The following is a 16,394-nucleotide window of genomic DNA, read 5'->3' on the forward strand; positions in this document are numbered from 1 at the left end:
TTTTGCACTCAACTAAGCACATTAACCACTGCGCCACCTGTCTCCCACCTTAGGAACTGTCTCCAAATAATTAATGAAGGCCAAATAATTAATGAAGGAGTGGTGGTCACACTGTGGGAGTTAAAAGGTGCAAAATCTGAGTATCAAAACACTCTGCCAGGTCTCTACAGCCAGAGCACGAGGTCCACTGATTCTGGAAAGTTCTGTAAACCAAGGCTCGTTCACTCTGGCCCTCCGCACACATATTGACCTGTGACTGCAGTGATATTAAGAGTGAGGCCCTAGATACTGTAATAATGGTAAGAATAATAACTTCGATAGTAATTTTGCAGTTCTAGTTCTTTACAAAAAGTGAAAATGAATCATAATAGAAATCTGGAATGAAATAACATGAAGAAAGAAAGAAAGAAAGAAAGAAAGAAAGAAAGAAAGAGAACACACTGTCTTAGCTGTTCTTCCCATAACTGACTCAGAAAAGGCCCCACTTAAAACCAATACCTCAAAATGACTAGTTAATATGGTGTTGTCATGACAACCTAAACTGTATACAACAGTTTACTCTGCTCTCTAATGTCCTGATAATAGTGACAGGACCTGTTTTTGGTAGCAAGTAAATGTCAAAGAGTGTCAGAGCTTTACAGCGCGGCAACACTCTGTGAACTTTACATCGGTGACAAATGGGATGGAAACAATGAATGATTGTGTGTGTGTGTGTGTGTGTGTGTGTGTATACTGTATTTGTTCATCTAACCGGTGCCTTTTGAGTGTCATTACTCATTACCAATCCATTATTCATATTCAGTTCAAGAGTTTCCTCTGAGGGGGTGTGGTGGCGCAGTGGTGCAGTGGGTTGGACTGCGTCCTGCTCTCTGGTGGGTCTGGGGTTCGAGTCCTGCTTGGGGTGCCTTGTGGTGGACTGGCGTCCCGTCCTGGGTGTGTCCCCTCCCACTCCGGCCTTCCGCCCTGTGTTGCCAGGTTAGGCTCCGGCTCCCTGCGACCCCAAATGGGACAAGCAGTTCAGATGGTGTGTGTGTGTGTGTGTGTGTGTGTGTGTGTGTGTGTGTGTGTGTGTGTGCGCTCTTCCCTGGAAAGCAAAGACTCTTCAGTGTCCAGACAAGTACAGCATGTGCATAAATGCCAGCTAAGCGGCAGATCCTCCTGCCAGAACAGACTGTAGTTTAACTTCCTCACTCTCCACATCACCTGCAAACCCAGATACCTGCACATGTTCAAGAAGAAACTACAGCAGTAGAGTAAAGCCCAACAGCGGCCTCGTCGTCCTCCAGAGTGACACACCAGTGACCACAGTGGAAGGATGTCACTCTGGGGTTGGTTGCCATTACTACAGTGCATCTCAGCACCTGTTGCACGGCTGCGATTACTGAGAGGAAACGGCTCTGCGAGGGGTGTCACCCAGTCCCGACACACTAGGGGATCCTCATCCTTTCTGCCCGTCCATCTTGATGTGCACTGATGCTGATTCATACTTCCGGTCGGTCATCACCGCTGATGCCACAGCTGTCCTGGGACACTATTACGTTTATTAGTGCCTCGTCGACTCCGTCATTCCCAGGAAATCATCAGCCTTTGGGTGGCGGCACGTTGGGTGACCGACACTGGAAAGGGCACACGGAGCAGATCAGTAAAAACATGGTATTACGAGAAAGGAAGTGGGTACGAGGGGGGGGCGGGGTCGCCGAGGAACGTCCGCAGAGCATCCGATGCTGATTGGGAGCGCTCTGTCCTCTTTGACGCCTCTCCTTCCTTCTCCTCCCGTTCTCCATCGCTCCATGTGTGTCTGCAAAGTCAATTTCCGCCGTGAGCAGCACACGCATCCCACAGTACTTTGCCACGTAAGAACCGCACCCGACCCACAGCGCCACACCTGCGATGTTTGGAGAGAGCGGCACACTTAGGCTCACAGATACGGAGAGTGGTGGGACATTACGTAAGACCAGGACGCTCGTCAGCTCGCAGGTGGAGGCTGCAGTCCGCCGCAACGGTATGAGGGCAGTCGCACACAGGACAAGTACAGATCAGCACCGCAGCCCCCAACAATCCCCGGTAACGTGATCACTCGCTTGTCTCACTTTCCCTTCCCTATCAAACCATTTCAAAATTTAATTTGAGACTCTTTAAGCAGAAAAGACATTCATTTGTTCCTGCAACTATGAAGCCGGACGGTTGGGTTCAGCAGCTTCTCCACTCCTCCTTCTTGAGCTTCGCCCTCAGAAAGGGCATTAACTGGGATCGATCAGGATAGCACTTCCTTCACAGTCCAGCGGGAGAAAAATCTCCTGGACTTGGACATTGAGGATGGCAGTTTGCTACCTGTGGCTGGGTGTCTCTTTTATGAAGTTAGAAAGCAATGGCATGGAGACTGACTGCAGAAAAGATTTCCATTCCCAGATTACCCTCCTCAGAGGACCGGAGACCTCTAACTTTATTCAGGAATAAGAGTTATGATATTGCACCTCCGAGAACAAGCGCGACATGTCACAGAATGTCTGCTGTCCCTGAACTGTGTTTAAAATTAGAGCTGGAGACAGAGGCCTGCGTGCGCTGGGAAATGTTCAAACGGCGGTTTGCCGAGGCTTTGTGACGTCACAAAACTTCGTGGCGTCACGTCACCATAGCAACGCTTCATCAGCATCAGCCTGCGAGAGAGGGGACCGAACCGCGGTCTGTGGAGGCAGATGACTTGGGTCCTGAGCTTTAATTAGATAAATGAGGAGCTTCACGCTGCTAAAATAAAACTTTGAGGATGCTTCGCTTTAAAGATCAAAATACACACACACACACACACACACAAGGTGAAGAACTTGATGATGATGGAGATATAGTGTGAACACCGATTGACTGAGTAGCTATAAACCCTCAGACTTTGAAATAGTCCTTTATATATTTCCAACACCTTTTTTCTGTGATAAAAGCTGCTAACACTTTATATGATTAATATAAAATCATGAAATAAAAATCATAAAATCATCCATCTATCCATTTTTATGAACCACTTGTCCTGTGCAGGGTCGAAGTAGCCCGGAGCCTGTCTTGGAATCACAGGACGAAAGGCTGATGGAGGTTCACGCTGGACAGGACCCCAGTCCACGCAGAATATACATTCATTCACATTTTTGGTAACCTGATCACGTATGACTTCAGAAAACCAAATATGTCGGGGTTCTGTCTGAAAGTCCCTATCTGTGTATCTCCCTCTCTCACACACACACACACACACACACACACACACACACACAGAAATTGGAGGCTGTGGATCCGACGGGCCGGTCAGTGAGCAGGACGTGGGGGGGCTGCAAGCGCATGAGCGAGGCTGCGGCAACCGGCTCCAGCTGTTCCCTCCGTCTCCTGCTTCGGCTTCTAAAAATAGCCACAAGTCTGAAAGGAAGGACAGAAAAAATAAAAGGGGTACAAGGATTCAAGCCCAGAATGCATCACCACGAGGGGAGGGGAGGGGGTGCGCGTGGGTGTGTGTCGTTCACCTAGAAACACCGACGGTGTCTGTGCACCGGCTGCTGGATTCACAAGTACAGCCGCGCAGCATCGCTTCCATATATGGGTTCACACATCGCACGGAGCCAGGAATGCGCGCGACGGCTTGCGCTGTCACCTGAGTGCCACCACGTCCGAGCAGTGACAAGTGTGCGCGCGGAGATGCGGGGAAAGTGCCGCCGCTGACGCGCCGATCGCGTGTCTTCGGGAAGGATGCTCGTTATCGTTCAAAGAGCGTTACTGCCATCGCACACACGGGCAGTTGACACACACGCACTGAGGGATGTGTGACACTTTGCAAAGAACTCAGTCTCTCTCATACACGCACACTGTGCCTCGCTCTCCTTCTCTCTGTGTTTCCGCCTTTCGGTCTGTTTGGACTCATGTTCAGCCCGGTTCTGACCGTGTTCTTTCCCACCCGGACTCTCCCGGGTCTCACGTCTCAGCCTCTCCTCCCCTCCCCGTGCACCTCTCCACTCTTCCTCTGCTCCATCCATCCTCTCGCACTGCGTCCTCCGCGCTCCGTCACTCCACATCTTCGGTTCTCCCTCCCGCACATGTGCCGGAGTGGGCCACGTTGCTAGGCAACAGAACCAACATGTTCTTCCAAGAATCCGACCGGAGACCTTACTTCTTTCTTTGAGCACAAATAAAAGCGACTCGACTGAAAGGGGAAAGGGTACGAGCGTCCTCCGCCAGACGCAGAAAGAGCCCTTCTGGACCGCAGAACCTACTGTCTGGAAAATCACTCGCGCACACGTGAAACACAGAAACTTACCGCACTTCGATCATGTACACTTCAGTACTTGAGCTGTCCACAGCAGGATGAGCCTTTCTGAATTTAGTTGTCTGGCGCAAGAGGCCCCTTTCAGCTTCCACTGGTACTTTTGTGCTCCAGTCCAGATTCCTAAGCACAGCGCCACCTGCTGCCCCAGTTCTCTATCTGCGACAAGTGGTACTCCAGCTCATAGCAGGCCGTGACAATAAAAGCTGAAGTCTGTGAGAAGAAAGGGGGTCCGCGAGAAGAACGTACATCTCCATAAATACGCTACACGTATGTGGACACCTGCGGCAAAACTCATTTCGCACATCAGTTTCCAGGATAAATCGGAAAAACAATGTTTCTGCACTCAGGGAATGTGTCCAAGGACACTTTCAGCGGCAGTGAGGAACACAGAAGCAGAGCGAGAAGTTGAAAGAGCAAAATGTGTTTGTATGGCTTTAAAGAATTAACATGGACAGTGCACCTCCCCCCCAGTCACCTTCCCCATCCTTCCATGTGCAGGAATGTGTAATGTGTAATAAAACAATTTATGACAGGAATCTGATTCTCAGCCTAAACATAAATAATGCCTTAACGTAATAGAACCAGTGTTGATCATTACAGAAACACCTGCTAAATTCTACATTGTTTTATTTAGAAGGTACTTTTCTCCAAAACGATATACAATGATCATAAACTACAGCTGGCACCTTTGTGTAAGAGGCCTTACAGTACTGGATATACTACAGTAAACTCACTGCAACATAATACACACACACACTTTGGAAAATTTAGAGTTACCATCCCATCTGAAACATGTCTTTGGACTGTGGCAGGAAACCAGAGCACCTAGAGGAAATCTAGTATAGTCAGACTGAACAGGATTTGAACCAACCGCCAAGCAGCCCAGCAGCTGCGAGACATCATCCCATTGCGGTTCAGTGGTCAAAGGTGCAGTGCATACCATGCTGTGGGTGGGCTATCGCCTTACAGTCGAAGAGCCCGGGTTCAAACCCCATTCCTACTATAGCACCTTTGACCAAGGCTTAGTTTTGAATGACTTTGGAGAAAACCGTGAGGTACATTCACAAATAATGTGTAGGAAAGAATATCTGGTGATAAAAACAAAAAACTGCATCACCCTCAATCATTGTGACATTAAGCACAGTTTGTCCAGCCAGTACTTTTTCAGCATCTGACAAAAACGAAATGAATGTATTTGTGACATAATGAAAATAACGTTCAGCTAATTGATTTTCAGCCGTTGCAGATGGTATTGATCTTTAACAATGCACCCTTTGTCTATTTCTGTCACTGAGTCATAGTTTAAATATGGGAATGGATATTAACACGAAAATTGCCTAAAACCCGCTAAAAACATGACCCCCCCCCTCCCCCCACCTCCCTCAGTCGCCACGACTCCACGCCGTTATTCGCACCCGTTTTGTGTTGTTTTCAACTTTGCCCTTCTTTCGCATGTCGGTGTAAACACGGTAAACAGCATCGTGAGATGTTCAGCTCCCACCTGAAACCGACAATATAATTTCTACACCCACCCTCCGCCACGAGCCCCTCGTCCCGCCACTGAGCCGGGGCATCGGGCTCATTTTCTCACCTCTTCTTCTTCTTCTTCTTCTTCTTCTTCTTCTTCTTCTTCTTCTTCTTATTATTATTATTATTATTTATGGGGGGGGTGCGGTGGTGCAGTGGGTTGGACCGGGTCCTGCTCTCCATTGGGTCTGGGGTTCGAGTCCCGCTTAGGGTGCCTTGCGATGGACTTGCGTCCCGTCCTGGGTGTGTCCCCTCCCGGGTGTGTTCCCTCCCCCTCCGGCCTTACGCCCTGTGTTGCCGGGTTAGGCTCCGGTTCCCCGCTACCCCTTATGGGACATGCGGTTCAGAAAATGTGTGTGTGGGTGTGTATTATTGATATTACAGTATCATCATCAGCAGCAGCAGCAGCATCATCGTTTCACACAGCGAGCGCAGCGAACACTGAGAATTACGGACCACGTGTCCTTCGGAATGTCCGAAACTCAGGGCCCGAGTCTCAGTCATCTCAGTAATGACGGACAGCAGCAGGGTTTGGGTTCCACTTACTTACACACAGACAGAGCGGGGTTTTGTGCATTTCTGACGCGTTTGGGTTAGAACTGATCGCACGGTGCAGGGTTTCAGTCCCACGGTGCCATAGGTGACACTGCGTGGCGTGTCGTTTACTGAAAATAGTTGGAACTCAGTCTCAAGCAGACACACACACACCTGATAATCCCCGTTCTGGACAATAAGGTCACCTTGCGGACACTTACTTACCAATAAACACTATGTGTCGGAACTGTACTGCTGGTGGTACAGAGAACGTCAACACTCAGAGCCGAATGAATGTCTGCAGTGAACAGAGCACGAAGCGGCTGCGTTTTTAACATTAAAATATACCGTAGTTCTTGGTGAAATCACCGCGGTAAACTTTGCGTCTGTACGTCGCGTACCGTCCTTCCTTCTTATTAATTTTAATTTCCTCCGCACCGGACCGACGGGAGCGATCTCTACATCCACCACGTTACCGTTACGGTACAGCTCAGTCGTTCGAGTCTGAAAACGGAATTTATCCTCGCTAATTTAATTAATTTCACGTTCGTTGCGCGACTTTCTTTCAATCACGGCACCCGTCTGTCATTGCGAACGCGGCCCCAACACACGTGATCACAGCAAATACACTCGTAAAACATGATGAGAAACATGAGTCTATTTTTCTCTCCGTACAGGACATATTTAAATATGTTATATATAAGGGGGGGGGGGGATTACCGCACCGACACGGTATACTAGAGTAGATGGGGACGGCGGTCTGTCTCGCTCTACTTTCCCTCTCTCTCCCCGATCGTCGTTCGGTTTCCGTGATCCTTTCATTCAGGAAAACGTGCGCCGTAAACGCGGCTTCGCCTTCGGCGTCCATCTGTGCTCACTTTTAGTTTTATTAATAACCTCCAGAGAGCCACCGAACGACCTCATCCTGGACTCTGGAGCTCCCACTCGTGACCCGCTTCGGTTCGGTTATCAATCACCAGACAGGGCCATTTTCTCCAAAGCAAATCGGATCGATCAGCGATCACCACCGCATTCGATTCGAATAATAATACCTCTCTTCCATAACTGCGTCTCACAGACTGTGTGAGGAGGAGAAACACTGTTCTTTCCAGCAGATTTATTTCCCATACGAGTCATTCCGGATATGTTTCATGCGGACGGTATCTGACATATTTCTAAAAACGGAGGTGCAGACAGAGCGATGAAGACGCGGAGGGAGGTGGGTGTCTCGTTTGTATGCTGCGCAGCTTCACTTCGGCGATAATAACCCCTGTACCCCTCCCTCGTGCGATTCGCCGGGGTTTGGGGGGGCGGGGGGAGGGGTTGGTGAATCCGTTCACTGGCTCCGCCCCTCGCTCGGTTTTGTCCAAATTGGGATTTCTGCGTCGACGGAGCCCCCCGACGTCACGGCGGAGGAAAAAGGAGGGCTGACGTCGGAGGGGGGTGGCGCGCGCTGCTGGTGCTGATGAGAGCTATCTGTGCCTCTCTCTGCCCCCCCCCCCCCCTTACGTCGATTGTAGCTCACCGGGGGCCCCCTGTGCCAGCGTAGCCCCAGCCTATATAAGTCCGGCACGATGAGTCCCTCCAGAAGAAACAGGAACATCCAGTCCAAGCAGAGCAAGGAGCGCTTCCAGCTCGTCCAGCGGAGAAGAAGAGCCGCTGGAGGCCGCCTGCCTGCCTGCCTGCCTGTCTGTGACTCTCACCGGGGAAAGAGTCCGAGACCCTTGGAAGAGGAGCGCACGCCACCTGCCCGGGAATGTTCGCGAAATAAAGCTATTCTGCGAAGTGGTTTTACTTTGAAGATACTTCCAGTGAAGAGGAGGAGGAGGAGGAGGAGGAGGAGGAGGGACAGAGCGCGCGGTCGCCTCTCGTACGCACAGCCCAGCGTCTCGTGCAGAGTGCGGCTCCGGGTGCGAGCGCCCGCGCAGACTGACATGTACCGCTCCACGAAAGGAGCTTCGAAAGCCCGCAGGGACCAGATCAACGCGGAGATCCGCAACCTGAAGGAGCTGCTGCCCATCTCGGAGGCGGACAAGGCGCGCCTGTCCTACCTGCACATCATGTCCCTCGCCTGCATGTACACCAGGAAGTCCGTCTTCTTCTCGCAAGGTAGGGGACACGTTCTCCTGCTGGAGTCTGGGGCAATGATGGCTTGATTTGGCGGGGAGAGGGCGCTGGACAGGGGATGCTGGGGAAGTGATGTGACTCGTCTGCGCTCTGCGGAAACTTCTCTCTTCTCTTCTCTTCTCTTCTCTTCTCTTCTCTTCTCTTTTTCTTCTTTTCTCTTTTTCTTCTCTTCTCTTCTCTTTTTCTTCTCTTCTCTTTCTCTTTATCTTCTCTTCTCTTCTCTTCTCTTCTCTTCTCTTCTCTTTTTCTTCTTTTCTCTTTTTCTTCTCTTCTCTTCTCTTTTTCTTCTCTTCTCTTTCTCTTTATCTTCTCTTCTCTTCTCTTCTCTTCTTTTCTCTTTCTCTTCTCTTCTCTTCTCTTCTCTTCTCTTCTCTTCTCTTTCTCTTTCTCTTTCTCTTTCTCTTCTCTTCTCTTCAGAGTCTCTCCCAGCTTCCAACAAGGGAAACCTGCGCATCTCTCAGGGACTCTTTGGACTTTTAAGACTTCGAGTAGTCCGTGTTAACAGGGTGCCAGTGGCTCGTGCAAACCGTGCCGACAGGGTGTACAGTCAGTGTGCTAAAAGCGAGCTCCCCCGCGAATCAACAGGTCCACGGAGCCCGTGTGCGCGTGTGATGTGTTTGAGTTCGTAGGCTCTGCACACACCGGTGCTCTTACGCTTCTCGGGGCTGTTGATCCGGCTCGGTTTCCTTGAGCGGTACCCGGGACGGACGGCGCTGTCCGCGGTCCTGACCCTCCGGTGGCGCTGTCCGTGGTGCTGACCCTCCGGTGGCGCTGTCCGCGGTGCAGAAGCGGCCTCGGAGCGTCTGACGTCGCGTCCGCAGGAACGAGCTCAAGGACTGAGAGAGACCCGCGGCTCCGTGTGCTGGGTGTGTGTGTGTCGCTGCGGGGGGCGCAGTTGAAGACAGCCGTGTCTCTCTGTTGGCAGAAGCGGGAGCAGCCGGTGGGTTCGGCGAGTCCGCGAGCGTCCTGTCCTTCCACGAGCTGTCGGAGCTTGTGCACGGGCTGCCGGGCTTCCTCATGCTGCTCACCACCGAGGGGAAGCTCCTCTACCTGTCCGACAGCGTCTCGGAGCACCTCGGGCACTCCATGGTGAGTGGAAGAAATAATAATAATAATAATAATAATAATAATAATAATACTGACAGCGGGAGGGCGTTACGAGCGTCCCCGCTTAATGATAGATACATGAGTGTGACAACTGCACCTGCTAAGTACATGTTTCATATTCATGAATGAACACTTTATTATTGTTCCCAGTGGGAAATTGCATGCATATTACCCTGCTGTTGAAACTGGTAAATAATTGTAGGTATTTTAACTCCGAAAGTCCAGCTGAGGTAAAGCATCCACTAAATGAGCACGAGGACGTAGTTTACCAAGGAGTCGGAAGCACACGTTGTCAACTGAGAGTAGCTGAAGGTGTTGAGAACCATTCACTTATTATATTATTTTTCCTCGGTTCAGGTGGACCTGGTCGCGCAAGGCGACAGCGTCTATGACATCATTGACCCCGGCGACCACTTTGTGATGAGGAGCAATCTGGTGCCCACGACTGCACCGGACACGGGTCAGTAAGCAAACACAGGCAAAATGGTGAAACACACACAACGAACACAACTAATGCGCTTTTAGATGTCGTGGAGGTTCTGTTCCACTGGTACTGGGGAGGAATTAAACTGATGTCTCTCCGTCTTTCAGACCGTCTCTTTCGCTGCCGCTTTAACACGGCCAAGTCCGTCCGCCGCCAGAGTGCCGGAACCAAGGCGGCCCTGATCCGGACACGCTGCCTCTCTCCCCCGAGCCCCGGATCCTCCTACTGGACCTCCAACCCCGTGTGGGTGTGCTTCTGCTCCCCTCTGGAAGCCCAGCAGCCGCAGCCGTCTCCCGCGAGAAGCCCCACCCTGACCCCCCCCGCCGACCACGCCTTCTTCCTGGCCTGCTTCCACTCTCAGCACAGCCGGGACATGAGGCTGCAGGACGCCCAGGACAGGTAAGGCATTGTGGGGGATTACCAGCAAAAGACCATCCTGTATTTTCTTTCATCACGACTGTTCCTCACTAAATGCCCTCCTTCCTGTTGCGTGTGAGCAGCGTGAACGTCTACCTGGGCTACAGCGTGGAGGCTCTACGCTCGCACTCCTGGTACAGCCTCGTGCACCCAGAGGACCTGTCGCACGCCTCCGCGCAGCACTGCCGCCTTCGTAAGTACCCCGGCTGCGTGACGGCACCCACCTCTCGCGCCTACCGCCCACCCCCGGAACACCGCAGCATCCTCACGCAGCACTGCGCTCGGTGTGTGTCTGAGTAGGTGTCTCTTGCACACAGCCGCCCACGCAGCATCAGCAGTTTGCCTCTTCAGAGGGATAAATAAATAGAGCGAATCACTTCAGTCAGTCCTCAGCTATATGGCACCATAATGCTGTGTTGCGCGCGCACACACACACACACACACACACACACACACACACACACACACAGACAAACACACACGCGCTCCCAACACTATCACACTCACTCGACTGCTTTTTCCCTGCAGTGAGTGAGGGAGGAGAAGGCCGGGTGGAGATGGTGCTCCGGGTGGAGGCCGCAGACCACTCGTGGGTATGGCTCTACATGGTCCTCCATCTGGAGAGCGGAGAAACCCCAATCAGCTGCCACAACTATGTCATCAGGTAGTGCATTTCCCTCTCCCACATCCCGTGGCTGTGTGTGTGTGTGTGTGTGTGTGTCACAGCAGCTGTGTGTGGATTCAGGTGTGTGAAGCTGACTTTAATGTGTGTCCCCCCTTTTCCTCCTCCCTCCATTTCCCTCCGACCTGCAGCGAGTCTGAGGCGTGGTCCATCCGCCAGCAGCTGTGCGCGGAGCAGAACCAGCTCGCTCTAGCGCTCAGTGCCAGCGCCTCCTATCAGCACAGCCTGGGACTGCAGTCCCCCGAAACGCTGTCCAGCCCGGACCAGGTGTTCACGCCGAGCAGCAGCGGCCTGTCGGGGCAGTCCTTCGACTTCAGCTCCGGCGCGGAGCAGGGGGGGAGCGGCACGGCCGCGGAGCCGGCCCAGCCCGAGGGCGGCCACCCGCGTTCCAGCCTCTCTTCCCTGGAGGAGGAGAGCTCCGGGCAGCAAAGCCAGCCTCCGCCACGGCAACAGCAGCAGCCACCGCAACCCGGCGACGCCGCCTCCCCGCCCACCCCTACTTCCTTTCCCGAGAGCTCCGACCTGGACTTTCTCGCCCAGAGCATCTTTCTGTCCCCACCCCTGCGCACAGACACCTGTCCAGCTGTCATTCCTCTTGCTCCGCCCCCTCTCACGATGCCCAATCCCTATCAAGGCAAGGAGTCCTTGTGCACGCCCCCCTACACCCCCCAGCTGGGGGTGGGCAGCTTCATGTTTGGGGAGGGGTTTCCCTCACTGGACACTATGGGTGCCAGTACCGTTGCAGCGCCCACCCCTGCCTTGTCCACACCCACAGGCCACCCCCCCCTCCGCTCGCTGTCCTTCTCGGTGACCCGTGGTGCCGATCTCCTCCTACCCCTGGAGCACTACAGCGGGACTTTCTACGAGAAACTGCCCCCCACTCCCGACACCCCGGGGGACAGCGACTGCACGGTCATGCCCCTGCCTGAAGTCGGGTGCCCCCTGTTCGTGGACGTCCCGGCGTGGCCCTTCCCCTGCCCCCCCGAGAGCCTCCTCACCCCGGAAGCGTCCCCGGGGAAACAGCCCTGCCTGTCTGTCTTCGCACCCGAGCAGCAGCAGGGCAAGGAGAGAACAGAGACCTCGCTTGTGGCACAGAACATCAGCTCTCTGGCCGAGCGATTCTACCCTGACGGCCTGTTCCACAAGATCCTGCCCCCCTCCCCCACCTCCCCTGTACCCTCCCCCCTGGCCCAGGAAGTGCCCCCCATGCCCAGTGAACTGTACCCTCTCAAGTCCTGGAAGTGCCGGGACGTGTCCCTGAGCCTGGATGACATAGCGCTCATCGAGGAGTGTATCCTAGAAGCCCTCCTTGAAGACCTCTCCTCATCACCTCCATCCCCCTGCACCCCCTCCCCTTGCCCCTCCTCAACGCCCTCCTCATCGCCAGCACCCCCATGCTGGTGTCCACCCTCTCAGTTCGAGGGGGCGTCTCTAGTCGGCCTCGGCCATTTCTGTAGCGTCCAATCGGCGCAGCGTAACTCCGTGGCTGGGGGCGGGGCGACGACGGTCGAAGAAGCAGGGGCGGCCGAAGACGAGGGAGGGCCGTCGGAAGACGGAATGGAGGTGGAGGAGGGGACATCCCCACCGCAGTTCCCCTCCACCACCTCGGTCCTGCCTCCCCTGAGCTTGCTGCCCGCCCGTGCCGCCCCCGTCGCCGCAGCCCCCAGCCCTGTCTGTGCCCAGCCCCTCTTGGAGGAGCTGGCCGCCCTGGAACCCATGTTTGGGGCAGGAGCCTCAACCGCCCCTGCCCCGGGGCAACAACTTGAGTTGTATCAACTCCACCGTCGCTCTTCGCCGCGGGACTTCCAGCCAGGTGAGAGAGAAAGCGAGCTCCTGTGTGGACTGTTGCTCCATCGCTGTCGCCATCTCTCCTCCCACCTTCTCACATCACCCCCCCCCCCCCCCCCCATGTTCGTTGTGGCCATGTGTCCGCATGCACCGATGACCCCTCCCACTCCATCAGGAACACACATGACATTGCACATGAGCATCACCGGTGAGTCCCAGCTAACCTGCTGCTCTCCCTCTTTCCATCTCTCTCTCTCCCCTCCCAGATGGACGTGGAAGTGATCCTCCGTTCTAAAATAAGTCTGTGACTTACTTCATCAAGTATGGCATATTGTCATATTTTGTGGAGCTACTTTTCCTGAAAAGTGAAGAATACCTAATGTGTAGATATACACGCAGTGTACATAGAGACGAAGGGACTCTCGTGTCTACAGCCGCAGTCGACACACTGCCTGAGACGTTTCCCTCACCGTACAGAGTATCTGCTCTTCTCCGTTCCTCCCCGTCCCCCTCCGCCGCTCCCGCTCGCCTGGGAGTGACGTGTTTTACTGATGGACTTATTCTGTATTCACTTGTAGTGAGTAACCCCTGCAGTAAAACACGGGCCGGAGCACACGTGTACAACGGGCTTCTTCTTCTTCCTCTAACGCCTTTCCGTCGCTGCCGTGCTGCAGACGGCGCTCGCGCCCGAGCACCTCAAACTGAAAACACAGGACACGCGCCTGTTTTATCGCACTCTTCCGCAGCAGGGATCGCTGCTCCGGGGCTCAGCAAAAACAGAATTTCCTAAATCGCAGGCAAAGTTCTGATCGGACGACCGTTGGCTCATCCTTCCCGGTTTCGGTGTCGCCATCAGACCCCTTGATAGAACAAGGTCAATATTTGGCTCCAGTTCAAACGTGTTTCAGTTTGCGAAAACTCCTTGTTTTCAGTTTCTGGCTGCAGATCTTTCCTCGGACCGCGCGGAAAAGTCGGTCTCAAAGCGGCTCCGTGGCACGTGTGTCAACTAGCCCCTACCTGCAGAGGAGGCGCACCGCAGATCGCAACGCATTATAGGCCAAGCGGCCCCCACGCTCGGCCCGGCCCGGCACGCCGGGTATACCGTAGTGCACGCCTCCCCTTCCTGCTTCCTCTGTAACCATGGTAACGTGTTTGTACTGCCAGGTGACTCTATATTCAAAATAAGCACCTCATAGGTGTGCAGATGTTGAATGTCAGTGTTGTCGTCCTATTTTTCCTCCTGACGGACACCCCACCGTCCAGATGTGGGCGCTCTGCCGAGTGTCGGAGCCGACGGGGCTTCTGCTCCGCGGCTCTCTTCGTCTCATCGAGAGGGAATAAAGCGGTGGGACGTTCAACGGCAGAAAGTGAGCCGGCCGGTCGGTTTGAGCCACTGAGCGACGTGGACGCGGGTCGAGAGCGGCCCCTGGCCCCGCCCCCTCGGCCCCGCCGTGCCGCCACGCTAACGTAGAGTTGTCTACGGTCAAGTAAAGGATTGATTCCTACACTCTAGCTATTTAACTGCAACCTTTCAGAGATAACGTATGAAACTGTAGATGTTTACAAAGAAAGTGGGAGACCACGTGTCTCCTAGGATGTGTAAATATGCTGTACAGCGAGACCGAGAATGTGGAACAAAAGCAATTGTTCAAGTTTGTATATTTTCAACTGCAAATATATCTATCTGTGTATATCATAGTTTTTATTATTTCACGAACACATACGTACACGCGGTACGCGGTCCATCCCAAGACGGATGCTGCGGACCAGCGTTCTCCTTGTGTTGCTCAGAAGTGTGTTTGGATGTCAAATGCATTTGTATTAAAGTGCACTTAAAGGTGACCGACGCCTCCCTGTCTGTGTCCTGCTCTAGTTGAGTCCAGCCCCCCATAGCTCCGCCCTCATTGCTCAAAGGCCCGCCCCCCACACAGCATCCCCGTCCGAGTCCATCTGCCGCGCCACTCTCGCTGACGCACGCGTTCTCAACCGGACTGACGCACCGCCTGACTCACGGGCTCTGGCACGGCTGCCGGGCACCTCTCGCTGGTGCTCCGGGGCTCTGCGCCAGGGGACGAGCGGACGCACATCTCCACGCCCCCGCCCTCCCGGCGGCCCGCCCACGGGGCCGGACAAACTCCCGGTATGGGCTTTCCGGCCTCAGGGAGGGACGAATGTGTTGCCGTGCAACTGGATTCCCCCCCCCTTCCATTCAGTAGAAGACTTCATTGACCAGAGAACCCCCCCCCCCAACCCCCCTCCTTTTCTTTGGCTTCAGTCCACCCCTGTTCTTCTGCGCGCACACTCACACACCCAACACAAACACCTCCGCACTGTGCCAAAAATAGCTGCTGTCCTTCACCTGTTCCCCCCTCCCTGGGTGCGCTGTGCAAGAGACCCCCCCCCCCCCCACCCATGTACGAACTGAGCTGTGAGGAAACATTTACATCCTCTCCCCTGTTGCAAAGGCATTTCTCATCCTTTTTCCACTCCCACCTGTGAAGGCTGAGGGAGACTAAAAATACCCCGGTCTGAGACGAGAGGACAGTAGGAGACAAAGGGGGGGTAGTGAGGGCCCTGTGCTCTTCCACAAAGACCGAGGACACAAGGAGACCCCCCCACCATAGACACACACACACACACACACACACACACACACATAGCCTGCCTCCACCTCTCCACTCTGTTTTCATCCTTTCTCCTTCCTGTGATTCACCATCACAGCCACCCCCCCGACCCCCCCAGCCTCTTGCTTTCAGCACTTTTGCCTCCTCATCCCATGCGCCCATTCACATACTCCATCTAGGCACTCGCACTCCCTTCGCAGACACCATGAAAAAACTTGAAACAAAACGGTGCCTTCCTCCGCCGCCGGGACGCCAAGCCTGTTGCCCTCATGTCAATCGTCCCATTGCTTTGCAGCGAACCCACAAGGTGAAGGATGGTAGAAAAAAACACAGGCCTGTCCAGCATGTGATTTAACATCCACATACTGGGCAGCACAGTTTTCTGTCTTTTTTAGATCAAAGATTTATGTTACTACTCTGGTGCTCTTGGGCTGAATTCCAATACTGGCTGAGAATCATATTCGTGTTTGAGGCAATGACTGAAATGAGTGAAACGAACTGGGCCAAATAACAGCTCAAGTTTACATTTATTTATTTAGCAGATCCTTTTCTCCAAGACAACTTCCAATGAACTCTATGTAGTGTTAAAAGCTCACACACCTTATTCACCAAGGTGTCTTACACTGCTAGATACACAACTTACACTGGGTCACTCATCCATACATCAGTGGAACACACTCTGGGGGAACCTGAACAGCATGTCTTTGGAGTGTGGGAGGAAACCAGAGCACCCAAAGACTTACACTGCTGGATACACGACTTAAACTGGGTCACTCATCCACACATCAGTGGAACACACACACTCTC

The 16,394-nt window shown here is 53.6% G+C and overlaps 1 protein-coding gene across 2 annotated transcripts; it reads left to right on the forward strand.

The window, feature by feature from the left end:
* The first annotated feature begins 7,942 nt into the window (after positions 1-7,942).
* Positions 7,943-14,798, forward strand: LOC108920241 (neuronal PAS domain-containing protein 4A-like). Of its 2 annotated transcripts, XM_029247122.1 has the most exons (8): positions 7,943-8,467; positions 9,411-9,574; positions 9,950-10,052; positions 10,184-10,475; positions 10,577-10,686; positions 11,022-11,157; positions 11,307-12,988; positions 13,230-14,798. In XM_029247122.1, exons 1-8 carry the CDS (start codon positions 8,293-8,295, stop codon positions 13,256-13,258), a joined length of 2,691 nt encoding a protein of 896 aa, XP_029102955.1. In that variant the 5' UTR covers positions 7,943-8,292; the 3' UTR covers positions 13,259-14,798. The 2 variants fall into 2 exon arrangements, with proteins under 2 accessions (XP_029102955.1, XP_029102954.1); XM_029247121.1 differs by having other exon boundaries at positions 11,307-14,798.
* Positions 14,799-16,394: the final 1,596 nt, after the last annotated feature.

This window comes from Scleropages formosus, chromosome 21, assembly GCF_900964775.1.
Source record: "Scleropages formosus chromosome 21, fSclFor1.1, whole genome shotgun sequence".
NCBI lineage: Eukaryota > Metazoa > Chordata > Actinopteri > Osteoglossiformes > Osteoglossidae > Scleropages > Scleropages formosus.